The sequence below is a fragment of the Monodelphis domestica genome, chromosome 3 (genome assembly GCF_027887165.1).
Source record: "Monodelphis domestica isolate mMonDom1 chromosome 3, mMonDom1.pri, whole genome shotgun sequence".
Lineage (NCBI taxonomy): Eukaryota > Metazoa > Chordata > Mammalia > Didelphimorphia > Didelphidae > Monodelphis > Monodelphis domestica.
In genome coordinates, this window is record NC_077229.1 from 18,841,015 (window position 1) to 18,855,158 (window position 14,144).

A 14,144-nucleotide genomic window follows, 5' to 3' on the forward strand; every position below is an offset into this window, starting at 1 on the left:
GCTTACTGTGATACATATGCAAAGCAATAGACTCCAAGTTTTCAGTGCTGTCAGACCAGGCCTGTTTGGATTGTTTTTGTATGGAGCGGTTTGTGGTTGGCATCTGGCCTTCTGTAGGTGGATAGTTTGTTCTAGCCCAAAGCAAGAGAATCCTGTCGACCTAGATGATGATCTAAGGATGCAAGGAGCCTAGATTTGGGGGAGATTGATGACTGTGTGTGGCTCCAAGGAGTATGGATTCCCTGGGTGCTTGCTCTCCATCCCCATGCCTCTTGACAAAACTTGATAGATTACTCACCCTCTGCTAGGGAAAAGAAAGGAATGGAATGATGCAGTCATGAGCATATTCAGGGAATCGTCTCCATCACTCACCTGTTCTTTGGCCAGTGTCTATTTGCAAAAACATCTTTGTTTTGTGACTCTGTAGTACAGTCAATGCTTCCTGAGGCAGGTACATTCTAGGGATATCCTGGCTAACCAGGAACTCTCTCTGAACCTAGTTACCTAGAGCCAACAGGGTTAGGGAAAAGACAGCCATGTCAGTGTTGGGCTGGGACATCTCCAATGAGGACTCATGACTAGAAGAAACAATGGTGACTATTAAGTGATGCACAGACTTAGAAGTTAGCTCCCCTTAGGAGGGGAAGGTTTGTGTTTGTCTTCTGTTTTTCTCACCTTCATTTCCAAATACCTCCCTCCCCACTTCTCTCCCTGAAACAGAATAAAAAAAAAAGAGGAGGAAGAAACCGGCTGACCCTGATAGCACTCTGCACCCATAGTACTTTACCCCCACCAGAAAGGGGAGACAAGTTTTGTTTTTCCTCTTTAGAGCTCAATTGGATCATTAGAATCAGTTTTTGTTTTGTTTATATTTATGGCTGTCATTGGACATGTTTTCTGGTTCTGCTTGCCACCACAGTTCTTTTTTTTTTTTTTATTCGTTAAAGATCATTTTATTTTCCTCCCCCCCCACCCCCCATAGCCGACGCGTAAGTCCACTGGGCATTAGATGTTTTCTTGATTTGAACCCATTGCTTTGTTGATAGTATTTGCACTAGAGTGTTCATTTAGAGTCTGTCCTCTGTCATGTCCCCTCAACCTCTGTATTCAGGCAGTTGCTTTTCCTCGGTGTTTCCACTCCCATAGTTTATCCTTTGCTTATGAATGGTGTCTTTTTCTCCTGGATCCCTGCAAGTTGTTCAGGGACATTGCACCGCCCCTAATGGAGAAGTCCATTACGTTCGATTATACCACAGTGTATTAGTCTCTGTGTACAATGTTCTCCTGGTTCTGCTCCTCTCGCTCTGCATCACTTCCTGGAGGTTGTTCCAGTCTCCATGGAACTTCTCCACTTTATTATTCCTTTTAGCACAATAGTACTCCATCACCAACATATACCACAGTTTGTTCAGCCATTCCCCAATTGATGGGCATCCCCTCGTTTTCCAGTTTTGGGCCACCACAAAGAGCGCAGCTATGAATATTTTTGTACAAGTCTTTTTGTCCATTGTCTCTTTGGGGTACAGACCCAGCAGTTGCCACCACAGTTCTTATAGGGCCTCCCATGCTCCATATCCTTGGTCATCCTTTTCTCTGGCACAGTAATATTCCATTATAAACATGTATGATAGCCAACATGTAGAGAGTGATTTATGGATGGGGTCTAATTTGATCCTCAAATTGCCCAGAGTCCCACAAGTGTCTTGAACTTGGGCCTTCCTGACGCCAAGCCTAGTACTTTGTGCACAATGCTCCCTTAATTATTGAGTCTTCCCATGGCCGATAGGTATCCACCTCATTTAATCTTGAGGGTGCTTGTGTACAGCAGACCCAAGTTAGTTCTATGGGGTGATGGTCACATCCATATAACCCTAAGCCCCAAGACCTTCAGAAGAGCATTGTCGGTTAGCTTCATGGTGGCCTTTCAGAAGAGCGTGGCTTAGGTAATCCATGGTCCCTATCTCCAGGGCATTTGAGTTAGGTGGAAGGAATAAGACACATACCATGTAGGATGCCACGAGACTTATGAGGAGGTAGAAATTCAAGCAGGTAGATTCCAGATATATGAACAAGACATTGGGCAGGAAGTGAGGGCTATGGAGAACCAGGCCAGTTGAGCTGAAGTGTGCAGTCTCTTAAAGAGCTATGAGGAGGAGGTGTGAGACTAAATTATGGGAGGGCCTTGAATGCCAATTAGCTAAATGAATGTTCAGGCCTGTAACGGGGAGCCTTATGCTTCTGTCAAACTCATTGCTTATGCATGATGCCAATCATCTTTTTCTGCTTGTATCCTTTATAAGGTGTTTTGGGGAGGGTTTTTTTGGTTTGTTTTTGGGGGTTTTTTGGTTTGTTTTTCACAAAAATCACTTGTCTCCGTTCCTCCTTTTCATTTCCTTACACTAAAAACAACCCTTGCCTCCTCCACAGGGTTCTTCTAGAGCCTAACACTTGGCCATTATATAGGAGTGATGGAATAGCATACCTAGTTGAGCCTGTGGGAGCATAGCCTTGGTGAGAGCAGAAGGGCCCTTCTAGCACAGTCACTTACTTTCTTCAGACCCAGAGGCACTGTCAACCACATCATTGGAGGTCACTCCAAATTGAAGAGAGATTATCTGAATCTGTTTCTGGAGATCTGAACTTTAGCTTTCTCTAAGCCGCCATCTTGACCGGAAGTCCCCCCTGAATCTGTTTCAATCCGCTAGTCCTTTTTCCACTTGAATAATAGATAGCTTTCAAACAAAATTTCTGGAGGTGAAAGCAATTCTCTTGTAGCTAAACTAAAACTACTTAAAACTGAAAACTGTCACACAACCCAGCAACAACTGTCCTTTGACAATTGTCCTCAAAAGAGTAGCTACTTGTCTTGTTTCCTAGATATGGATCCCTTGTGGCTTTTTTTAGGTTCCTTTCTTTTCCCATCACATGGGGGTCCCTTTTCCCTCCTTGTTGTGACTTGGAAGAAGAGGCTGCACAGGCTGTTACAGATGGGGAAAGGAGCTTATTCTTGGCATTCTTGCCTCCTAGAAAACTCCTCAGAAAACATATTCCCACCCCCACTTGGCCAGACCAGGAAAGAGACTTGACAGGACTGCCTGAGAGTAAGCTTTCATTTGGGAGGTTTTTGAGGTGTGACTTTATAGACCACAATAGCTATGTTAGCACCAGAGCCTCAGACAGAGGGCCAAGTGTGCTTGTAGGGAACTGCAAGAGGGCTAAACACATCTCAGATGATTCTGCAAACAGTAGAAAAGAAATTGTATATAAACCAACATAAATCAGCAAAGAACTTAGCTATAAGAGGTGGGCCTTGCCAGGGCAGTTAGGTGGCTCAGTGGTTTGAGAGCCACACCTAGAGATGAGTGGTCCTGAGTTCACATCTGGCCTCAGACACTTCCTAGCTGTGTGACCCTGGACAACTTAACCCCCATTGCCTAACCCTTACGACTCCTCTGCCTTGGAACTAGTACACAATATTGATTCTAAGACAAAAGGTAAGGGTTAAAAAAAAAAGTGGGCTTTTCTCCCCTTTTAAGAAACAGCGTGAAATCCTAAGAATCATTCCTCATTTATTTGTCAGTATCATCTACTCAGAATTGTGAAACAGGACATCTTCTGACACTGATCCAGTGAGGGTTAGTCTTCTGTGGGTGCCACAGGGCAGGAACATGGATAGAGTTGTGGCAGGAGTGGGGAGGAGGGTGAAGGTTGGCGAGAGAGTGCGCAAGCTTTGGCTGCCAGGTGCTTTCCAGGACTGACCTGAAACCTGCTTTTCTGTTCTGCATCTGGGGCTATAAGGTTTCCTGGGTAATAGTATTCTGCTGGTCAGAGGCTTCACTGAAGCTCAAGGGATGATAGGTCAGTGATGGGTCTCATTGAGAAGAGTGAACCTCTTAGAGGCCCTGCTTCAGGGCAGTTAAGTGGGCCAGTCAGTTTAATCTATTTAGGGAACCAACTAGATTCCTCCTTCCCTTTTGATTATTATGCTCCTCATTAAAACAATGAAGAGACCAAAGAATCAACTGGAGCCCACGGGTACTTGGTAGCTGGGTGATATATCCAGTGCTAGACTTGGGGTAAAGTAGACCAGAGTTCAAATTCTGCCTCATACACCAACAGCTGTGTGACACTGGGCAAGTCATTTGGTAGCCCTTCTGGGCCTCAGTTTCCTTTTCTGTAAAATGGGAACTACTAGCACGTACTTGGGAAGATTATTGTGAGGATCAAATGAGAATATCCATAAAGCATATCGCCAGCCCTAAAACACTATAGACATGCTACTAGCTAGTAATAGCTTTTTTATTCTTGTTAGCTGTATGACCCTGGACAAGTCACCAAACCTCCCTCAGCCTCCTTATCTCAGTGAGGTTGATTCTAGCACTAGCCCTCTCAGAAGTATTAGGAAAATCCATTGGAATAGTATTCGTGAAGTGCTATAAGAATGACTACTGCTGATACTGCTGCATCTGGAGTGGGCAGCCACAACCCTACTTACCTTCACCATCATCCTTGGGGACCACTGAGATCCTGGAGTTGTGACACTTTTGGAAAACTTTACTTCTGAAAAGTGGCATGTAGTTCAGTATTAGATTTTAATTATAAGGTAAAAAGGCGGCGCTAGGTCAGAATTCTAAGTTAAAAGTCTATACATGCAAAAATCTGAATTGTTATGAGCAGCTTTAGAGAGGGGAAAAGAATCTACTTTTTATTATAGTAAGGAGAAAGGTGGCTGAAATGTACATTCACAAGTTTTTGAGGAATGATATTGCATAATCCAGGATCTAAAGATGTATTTTCTGGCCTTACGGATTAGTCACTGACTATGGTAACAACTGTCTGTTCAGTTTACTCAAGTCATATGAAGGGTGAAAATCTGCCAAACGTGGGAGGGAGTTTCTTTTTTTAGTTAAAAACCGTAAAGCAGCATTTAATTTAGATCCTCTAGCCGTATTTCCCAGGGAGACTGGATATTAAAGGTCAGTTTGGAAACTTCAGTGCCATTCATGAATTAATTTGTGACCAGCAAGTTTTGTGTCCAAGTTTTAGAAAACATCTGAATTGTTCTTCTGAAGGGGAGAAAGGGGAATAAAAGGGGCCTCTTTATAATACTTTCATTTCCCAATACCAGCCTCCTCTTTCATGATGAAGGCTACCATGAAAGAAAACGGATTTCTTCATCTTGCCTTGCAGCAGCGGATGGCTGTGATTTGTTTGCCCCCTTGACTCCTTTTAGAGTTGATTGAAATTGAAACGGTATTGATCTGAATTTTGCAATCGCCTCCTTTTCCTTCATATTGTTGCATATGCTACTTCCTTTTGCATCAGTTCATGTAAATGTCCCTGAGTTTTTTCTGACTTCATATTTGTTGCTTGTAATGGTACGATGATCCAGGACCATCACATATCAGATCTATCCAGTCATTCTCCCCCCCCCCCCCCCCCCCCCCCATTGATGCTTATTGTTTTACTATCTTCCAAAACTTGCTTCGGTGAAATAATTTCTTATATGAGACCTTTATTCAGTGACCTCCTTGAGTCAGTGGACCCAGTAATGGGATTGCTGGACTTAAGAGTGTCTAAACAATTTAGTGATTTTACTTACTTTCCAAATTTACTTCCAGAATGATTGGACCACTTCACAGTTCCCTTGTTATGTCTTTGTTTTCCTTCTTTCCCAGAGACTGTTGCACATTGAATAGTTCTATCTTTTGTCATCTTGGCCTGTTAGGGTGTGAGATGAAACTCCAGGCTGGTTTTCTCTTACTAGTGACTTAGAACATTTTCTTATGTGGCTTGACCATTTGTCCCAAGAGCCATGCATGGCCTTTGACCATTTATCTGTTGGAATCCTTCTTAGAAGTCTGTTTGTAAATTCCTCATGTTAGGTAGGTGTCGGCTCTCTCTGAGATGTTTGAAGACTTCTCTTGTCTTTCTGGCCACATTTATCTCATTTCTACAAAAGTTTTTTAAGATTTGCCTATTAAGAGTATTCCCCATAATCATTGGTTTGAAAGGCAGCTCCTTCCATTTTCCTCCTTTGATTTTCATTTGGAGATAATTGCAGTACACAGTGTAATATCTGTTCCTCTAGACCCAAAGCTGGTTTCTAGTTTGCCCAGCTATTAGCTCTTCCTTGTCAACTTGGAAAGCCCTCACCAGGAGGGAACACTTTTTTACTAAGGAACAGCTTCCACCTGTTGCCATGCTTTATTTGAGCCACCTCGATTTAAACAAAGACTGAGCATATGGGGCACCTTGAGTCATTGTGCAAGTTACCTTTGCATCAGGGTGTTCTGCTTAAAATAATTAACTGGAATGGCAGGCATTTAGCCTTCCCATCCATCCATCTTTGGGCTCCTAAACTGGTGGTGGAGTTGTAAAGCTTTGATGTCATAACCTTTGTTGGCCTGCTTTCAGGCTGGACCTGTTTCTGACCCTTGAGGTCAGAGCCAGTGTTGCAGGACAGGTTGGTTGCCTGAAGGGTGTCAGTAGCTTGGCACCTGGATATTTGTCCTTGTATTTGTCCTGATGTTCCTAAATAGCTTCACCAGAATAAATGCTTAGAGCGTGGATTACCCAATGGGACAGAGGATGGGGAAAAAAATCACTATTGCATGACCTGGAGACTTCATACAATTTAAAAAGTTGGTGGCTTAGTGTGTCCACGTGGGAGCTGCACAAAAATGAGGCAGCTTCTGGGGAAGAAAAGTAGGTTGTTCAAAAGATGCTCCCAGGCAGTCCTCAGTTCTGGCGGGAGTTAAAAAAAAGTAAGTGTCCCTTTCTCATCTAAATCTAACAATCCTACTCCTTCATTAAGACAGTTCTTTAAAAGTGTTGTTCTTTTGTTTAGATGATAGAAGATGTTCTCGGAGAAGGTTCCGTCTCTGCCAGCAGATTTAGTAGGTGGTTTTCCAATCCTAGTCGATCAGGAAGTCGATCCAGCAGCCTTGGGTCAACACCTCATGAGGAATTGGAGAGACTTGCAGGTAACATGGCATGTGTGACCCTGCTCTTGTGTAAGCCATCATCATTTGGGATTGGATATCAGTGGCTCTATTGTGGGGCTTTGGGGATCAGTTGCATACCCTGCCTTCAGGCCTCTGGGAGGGTTGCCATCTCCTTATTTGGAAGCAAACTTCTTCATCTCTTCAAACCCACTGTCATCCCTCACCCCTACCCCTACCCATAGATGCTGGTGTTTGTCTCTGTTCTGCTGCTGATCCAGCCTCCTTATCTTTGTTCTTCCAGGTTTGGAACAAGCAATTCTATCCCCAGGCCAGAACTCAGGAAATTACTTTGCTCCTATCCCATTAGAAGACCATGCAGAAAACAAGGTGGACATTCTAGAAATGCTTCAGAAGGCCAAAGTGGACCTAAAGCCCCTCCTCTCCAACCTTTCTGCCAACAAGGAAAAGCTGAAAGAAAGCTGTGAGTAGCCTAGAGGAGGAGAAGGGCCAGGGTGGAGGGATGCCACTTCTGAGACTGTTACTGCTGCCCTCACCCAAAGAAGCACTGTGCTAGGTTTCACAGGGGAATACGCAGATGGCAACATAGCCCTTAGGTAGAGGGGAGGAATGCTTTAATCAGAAATAACCTAAAGGAGCAGCTAGTTGGCTCAGTGATTAGAGTGTGAGACCTGGAAGACAGGTGGTCCTAGGTTCTGGCATCAGATACTTCCTAGTTGGATGACCCTGGCAAGTCACTTAACTCCCACTGCCTAGCCCTTACCTCTCCTCTCCCTTAGAACTGATATTTAATATTGATTCTATGGCACAAAGTAAAGGGTTAAAAAAAAAACCATGTGACCCCAGAGATAGACCAGGCATGGCTGGGCTAAGGAAGGAGCAGAGCTCTAGCTAAAGATGGCACTGGAGACTCAATTGACTCATCCATAACCAGTGGACGTTGGACCCAGAGAGACTGTTTTGAATTTAAACGTATATAAAACACACCCTTCTCTTCCACAGACAAATCTAAACTGTCATGTGGTTCCTAGTCCTGATTCTTTAAAATCTTGAGATCTTGGAAGATACATCCAAGACTGGCCTCCCTTGTCCTGTTCCCCTTGAGGGTGAGATTTTTGTGAGGAGGCTTGCCCCATTAGTGTTTTTGACAACAGGGAGAAGCAGAACCCGTTGCCTTGGGGTTGCCCACTTTCCCATGTAACCTATGTTCACTGGTGTGGGGAGCCTATGTGAGAGAACCCATACTGAGCACTTGGCAAGTGGCCTAGAAGTTGCATTTTTCTTTCTCCCTCTTTAGCGCATACAGGGGTTGTGCTTTCGGTGGAAGAGGTGGAAGCTGGGCTCAAGGGCCTGAGAGTAGACCAGCAAGGGAAGAGTGGCCCACCCTTCCTGGCTGAGCGTGCAGAGGAGGCCCTGAGTGCCGTGGCCAGCTCCCGGCCGCTCACAAAAGACGGTGACATGTCTGCCTTTAACAAGCTCGTGAGCACCATGAAGGCCAGTGGCACTCTGCCATCCCAGCCCAAAGTCAATGTAAGTAGTACACACAAGATGCTACTCCTCTCCCCAAGTCTTAATAAATGGATTCAAAACCTGGGATCTGGAGTACAGTGGACATTCTTGGTATGGGTTGAGTTATTGGGCTCGCCACCGCTACAAAGCCAAAGCATCCTCAGCTCTGCTGAGCTGGGTGTCTTTACACATGCTTGTCATTTTGATGGCCCTAGTGGACCTAAGACTCTCCTTATAGGGACTCTGGAGGAAGAATTGGGAATCTGACTTTCAGGTAGATTTTAATTCATTTGCAGTAGAATATTATATAAGGTGAATTCTTCTCTGACCATTTTTCTTCCTTCTCGGTTTATTCACACTCTGCTTTTCCTCTCATTGACCATGTGAGGCTAACCTCACTGTCTTGGTCTAGAATCACTGAATTCTTAAATGTTCTACTTGTGTTTACTTAATGTTTGGTGGGGGAAAATACTGCTTCCTTCATTGACAACAACTGTGTGTGTTCATGATTGTATCTCTGGTGTGAGTGAAGTTTGTGAAACCTGAATCCGTCTTTAGAGGACAACACAGAAATCCTGACTTCACCATTTGTATTTGGAGCAGAGAATTAGCAAGCCAGTGGATTAATGTTACCTTGAGTGCTAACCACTGTACAAAACTGTGGGTTTCAGGCATGGAATCAGAACTAGTATGAGATTCAAGGCCATTGGGCCATTGCCATAGGCCATCTTGGCCAGCTTCCCTTATCCCAAATGGAAAACCTGAGGCCTTGGGAGGAGAAATGCTTGACCCAAGTCTCCCAGATGGAAGCAGCAGAGACTGAAATTGAAGTCTCGGTGGGTCCTTGGACACCAGATCCAGTGCTCTCGTTACCGTTCTTCACTACCTGGAGAAGGCAGGCAGCATGACAGGAGACCTCAGGGCTTCTGAGGAAAGGGAACAAGGTGGGGAAGATAACGAAACTTCAGGCTAAGTTTTACCTTTTGCATTAACCACTGTTGCCTGCCTGATATTGTTGAAGTGCTGTGTCATGCCAGCAAAGCCTGGCTGCCATCTTGGGCAGGAAGCTCCTTGGCCTCCTAGAACTCAGGTGATGGAAACATTGGGTGCAGTCAGGGCTGCCCCCTCAGAAGTTCTAGCAGGCTAACAGTGGGCACTGAAAGGAAATGCCTTGCCTAGTGATTTGTTTCCTCTCAGGTGTAGTTGAGAAATGACAGTGTGTTCCTGTTTTTAGTCAGTATGCAAAAATGGTTTGATTCCAGACTTCCAAAATTTCCAACACTCACATGATGAAGCTGTCAGTTGGATGGAAGCCATCTCATTCTAGCTGCTTCAGTTATGAGAGGGGGTGTGGTAGAGAGAATGTGGCCAAGAGATTGTCACCCCTTGATGTTATTGTTAGTGGGGAGCCTGAAAATCTACACGATAGAAACTGCTGTTAGCAGATTTCTTCCCTGGTCCTCTTATAAGGGCCTGATATAAGTACTTGCTTTTCACCGTGCTTACCTTCTGAAAAGAAGGCTAATCCCATTAGGGAATACTCTGTCCCCTTTGAAGATGTGGCAGTGCTGCCTTCATGCCCTCTCTCTCTCAGTTGGCTGTGAAGTAACTTAGATGTATCCATAAATGGGAGCTCCTCATGGTCAACCATACTACTAGGAGGCTTCCAAGTCATGGCATTTTCTCTTCCTCATTTTCCTTCTTGATAGGAGAATTCTCTGGGTGTTGCTCCTCTCTTCTGAACATAAAATGTTGCTCTCCCAATGGCCTTAGATCTTGGAGACCATCTTTCTGAAGAGAGCATCCCAGAAAAGTTCACAAGATGTGTGATGACCCAGGGACTAACATTTAGATGAAGGGCTGGCATGGACCTGAGAGGTTATTGAGTCTACCCTGGAGAGGCAAGGTGAGGTGCTTTGGACCATAGAGGGTATTATGTGGCAGAACTAGGGTCTGGACCTTGGACCTCTAAGCTTAGACCCAAGAGCATCCCAATTCCCCATTCTGTGGGCTATAAAATATCTCTGTGCTTATTGTTGGGTAGAGCAGGGGCTCCTCACTTCTGCTGGGTCCTGGACCCTTTAAAAGGCCTTTGACCCCTCTTAGAATCATGGGTTTAAATGTGTAAAATAAAGTACAGAGGGTGACAAAGCAAACTAAATAAGTTCACAGACTTTTCAAGAGCTCCTGCTGGAACTGGATTGCCTGAGAAGCTAGGGCCGAGGGAAGAGGTGGCTTTCAGCTACTCTTGCTTTGTGCTCCCTCTTGGGAATGGCTTGGGGGAAGAGACCCGTAGCACTTCTGAAGACCATGTGTCTTGGAGACATTTGGACTAGAATAGTGCCTCTGTCTGGCTTGATCTGTAAAAAGAAAGAATATTTGCATCTGATGTTGTATGGAGTGCTGAGTTTGCCTGTATCAGAGTCTTATTGGGAGTTTCTGTTTCCTGGTGTACAAACCAAAATCAATTATAGGCGATGATGATAATGATAATTACTAACATTTACATCACGCTTGACCATATGCCAGGGATCATGCTAAGCATTTGCCAGTTATTCACAGCTGATCCTCTTGACCACCCTGGAAAGTGGGTGCTGTTATTTTGAAGATGAAACCAAGGCAGGGATTAAATGATTTGCCCACTTGTCACACAGTGTCTGTTGCTGGATTTCAACACAGGTCTTCTTGACTCCAGGTCTGGCACTCTATCCATTATACCACCAAGCTGTCTCAAATCCTTCATGCTTTCCTTTTCTCCAAGGATGATACAAATGGGAGTTCCAATTGAGCTCTACCTAAGGGGTGGGGCTTGGGGGAAAGAATGGAAAATAAATAGCTTTTTGGAACTTTCGTACTGTCATAGGACATTTTAAAAGTTCTGGATTTGTTTCCTTGTAGTAGGGTATGCTCTTTATATCTAGAGTTCAACTTTATTTTGTATAGGTAGAAATCTGTTGGAATCAGCTTCAGGTTTGAACTGTTGATCTTGAGAGCGGTTACAAGCCTAGCATAATATTGTCCTTTTCTTGACCACTTAGCCTAATCTGACCTTTTATTAGACCTTTTATTGAAATAATTTGTGCTTGAATCTGGGCCCTAAATCAACAGGAAAAGCAGCCAGACTTATAGATGGTCCTAACAACTATAGACCAGGCACAACATGATTGGAGAATCCAGCAAGAAGGACCCCACTAAGAGCTGACAGTGCTTCACTTGCTGCTTATACCAGTTGGCCTGATCAAGCCTCTCCAAGTCCACACAGGAATTCTTGGGAGTCCTAAAGAGCTTGGGACTTTCTCCATTGCTTTTTCCCTCACATGTTGGAGTGTGGGTGGAACTATAATTTATCTGGGCTTAATAACTGAAAAGAAGAGGCTCAGGAGGCTCCAGTGAAGTACTCTTCATTTAGCTTTAGAGAAATGAAGGAGACAAGAACTTCTGTCCAATAAACATTTCAAGTGGACAGAGGACTGGGCCCTGTAGGCATACAAAGCTGTACTTGGCTTAGTCTTTCTTATAGGAGGGTCAAGACATGTTGATTACTGTAATAGGTACTGAAATATAAGTGCCCAGGAGAGGCATGGGTAAAGGCTGAGGAGAGCAAGAGTGCCAGGAGATTTGGTCTGAATAGCAGGGAGGAGACACAGGAAGCTTTGGACTGGGCTTGTGAGGTAAGTAGATTTTAGTGAGCAGATGAAGTAGGGCCAGAGTAGCTATTCCAGGCCATGGGCTGAGTATATTTATGTTTGTCACTTGTAGTTCTCTTTGAAATATGACCGCACTTGGCTAACTGGATATACAGGCTCAAATGCTCGTTTTCTTGTTAGTCTACCATGCTGGTCTGGTTCTAATATTGCCATCTGAGCTAATGACAAAGGGGGATAATGGGGGGCGCGGCACTAGAGCCTGCGTGCGACAAGTGATGGCCAGGGGCATGTTAATGTTAGGTCAGACATTCCCTTCCCTTCCACTTTCTCGGAAGCAGGAAAGCTTGGGTCACCTCAGGTGTGTGCCCCTACTCCTTTGGGGGAGTCTCTGGGTGTGGGAACTAGGCAGTGATGTTTTTCTCATCTTCCTGGACTTTTAACCCAAGAATTAATGATGTGCACCAAAGTTAAATGACATTTTCCTCTGAATTTTAGCGAAACCTTGAAAGCCATTTGATGTCCCATGCTGAGATTCCCGGGCAACCTCTCCCTAAGAACATCTTACAGGTACTTCTCTTCTTCTGAGGCTTAAGTTTGTATCTCTTCTTGTAAATGAACTTGGTTTTCCTGGGCTGCTCTCACTTGGTTAAACTGAAAGGAGAAAAAATGAATATTTGAATATAGAAGACTCTTTGAGGAGGCTTTTTTCCTCTCCCATACTAAGCTCCTAAAATATGAATCGCCAGAGACTTGGATATCACTTGGGGCTGACTCTGTTGGACAGACATCCCTGCTGCTTCATGCCCTTTCTGGGGAGGGAGAGGTTATTGAACTGACTTGCAGAGGCTGCTCTCCTCTTGTGTAGTAGTTAGTCTTCCAGGGACTGTGGCCTTCTGGGCCAAAGTCTCCCTTCTTGGATAGAGTGTGCCAAGGACAATGTGGCCAGCTACGTCGGGGCAAGTCTCATCATTTTCGTGTCCGTTGGGAAATGTATTCATAAGGGCCTTGATTTTTTTTTTTCCCCAAGCAAGTTGGGGGGAAGTGCTTCTTGGGCATTCAGCCAACTGTGGTGTATGTACATGCTGGTGCACAAACTTTAGGAGAAAGAAGCCAATAGTGGTCATTACTCAGGTCTCCTTCCCCTCCAGGAGCTTCTGGGTCCACCAGTTACAAGACCTGCTTCTTCTCATCTCCTGAGTGGCCTTATGGGGAGTCTGGAACCAACAGCATCCTTGCTGGGCCAGAGAGCCCCCTCTCCTCCCATTTCACAGGTGTTTCCAACTCGAGCAGCCTCTGCAGACTACTTGCGCCCTAGGATACCCTCACCCATTGGTAAGTAGACTTCTCTGTATACATTTATTTCATCTGGGCAAGCATGCCCCAGAGTAGAGAGATGAATGAGCCAGGGCTGCTTAGGAGGAGGCAGGTCAGGCGCCACAACAAGGATTTGGATTTGAGCTCAATAATGTGTTTGTAAGGATTTGAGGCTTGCCCAGGACCCTCTCTCACCAGCACATGAGGAATCTTGTCTAGGAGAGAAAGGTCGGCCATTTGACAGACAAGGACATTAAGATTTAGAGATACAGGGACCCGCTGACTGTCCAGCAGCCAAGAAGCATCAGAGCCAGGATTCAGCCCTCTTTCTTTTTCTGTTCTATCGTAGCCTCACTGTCCTGTCACATTGGCTGCCTCAAGCCTCCTTTTCTCTATCTTCTACTGAATTTAGAATCCAAGCTTTTTAGGGCTAGACATAACCTTAGTCATCTTTTTAGAGCTCCTCTTGTAGAATTAGTCTTGAAGAAGTCATCATGGTTAAATCCTTGCTAGACACCTGAATCTTCCATTAAACTACTACTAAATGGTTATTTATTCTTTGTCCCACATCAGCCCTTAGAGCCTTCCTCCCTCAGAAGCATATATGCAAATGCCCCTGGGAAATGAATCTTCCCCAGGCAAGAGGAGGAACAAAACAGACCTTTGTGGGGCAGGGGGATTTGGGGTACCAGGATTCCTGGTTGTGGTC

At 44.8% G+C, this 14,144-nt stretch overlaps 1 protein-coding gene across 2 annotated transcripts in view; it reads left to right on the top strand.

Moving 5' to 3' along the window:
- EIF4ENIF1 (eukaryotic translation initiation factor 4E nuclear import factor 1) overlaps nt 1–14,144 on the top strand; it is a 53,502-nt gene that overhangs the window by 26,492 nt on the left and 12,866 nt on the right. For both annotated transcript variants that reach the window (XM_056821458.1, XM_056821459.1), the window contains exons 8-12: nt 6,851–6,986; nt 7,249–7,428; nt 8,263–8,495; nt 12,617–12,688; nt 13,270–13,453. In XM_056821458.1, the coding sequence (XP_056677436.1) occupies nt 6,851–6,986; nt 7,249–7,428; nt 8,263–8,495; nt 12,617–12,688; nt 13,270–13,453 (805 nt within the window). The remainder of the gene's footprint in view (nt 1–6,850; nt 6,987–7,248; nt 7,429–8,262; nt 8,496–12,616; nt 12,689–13,269; nt 13,454–14,144) is intronic.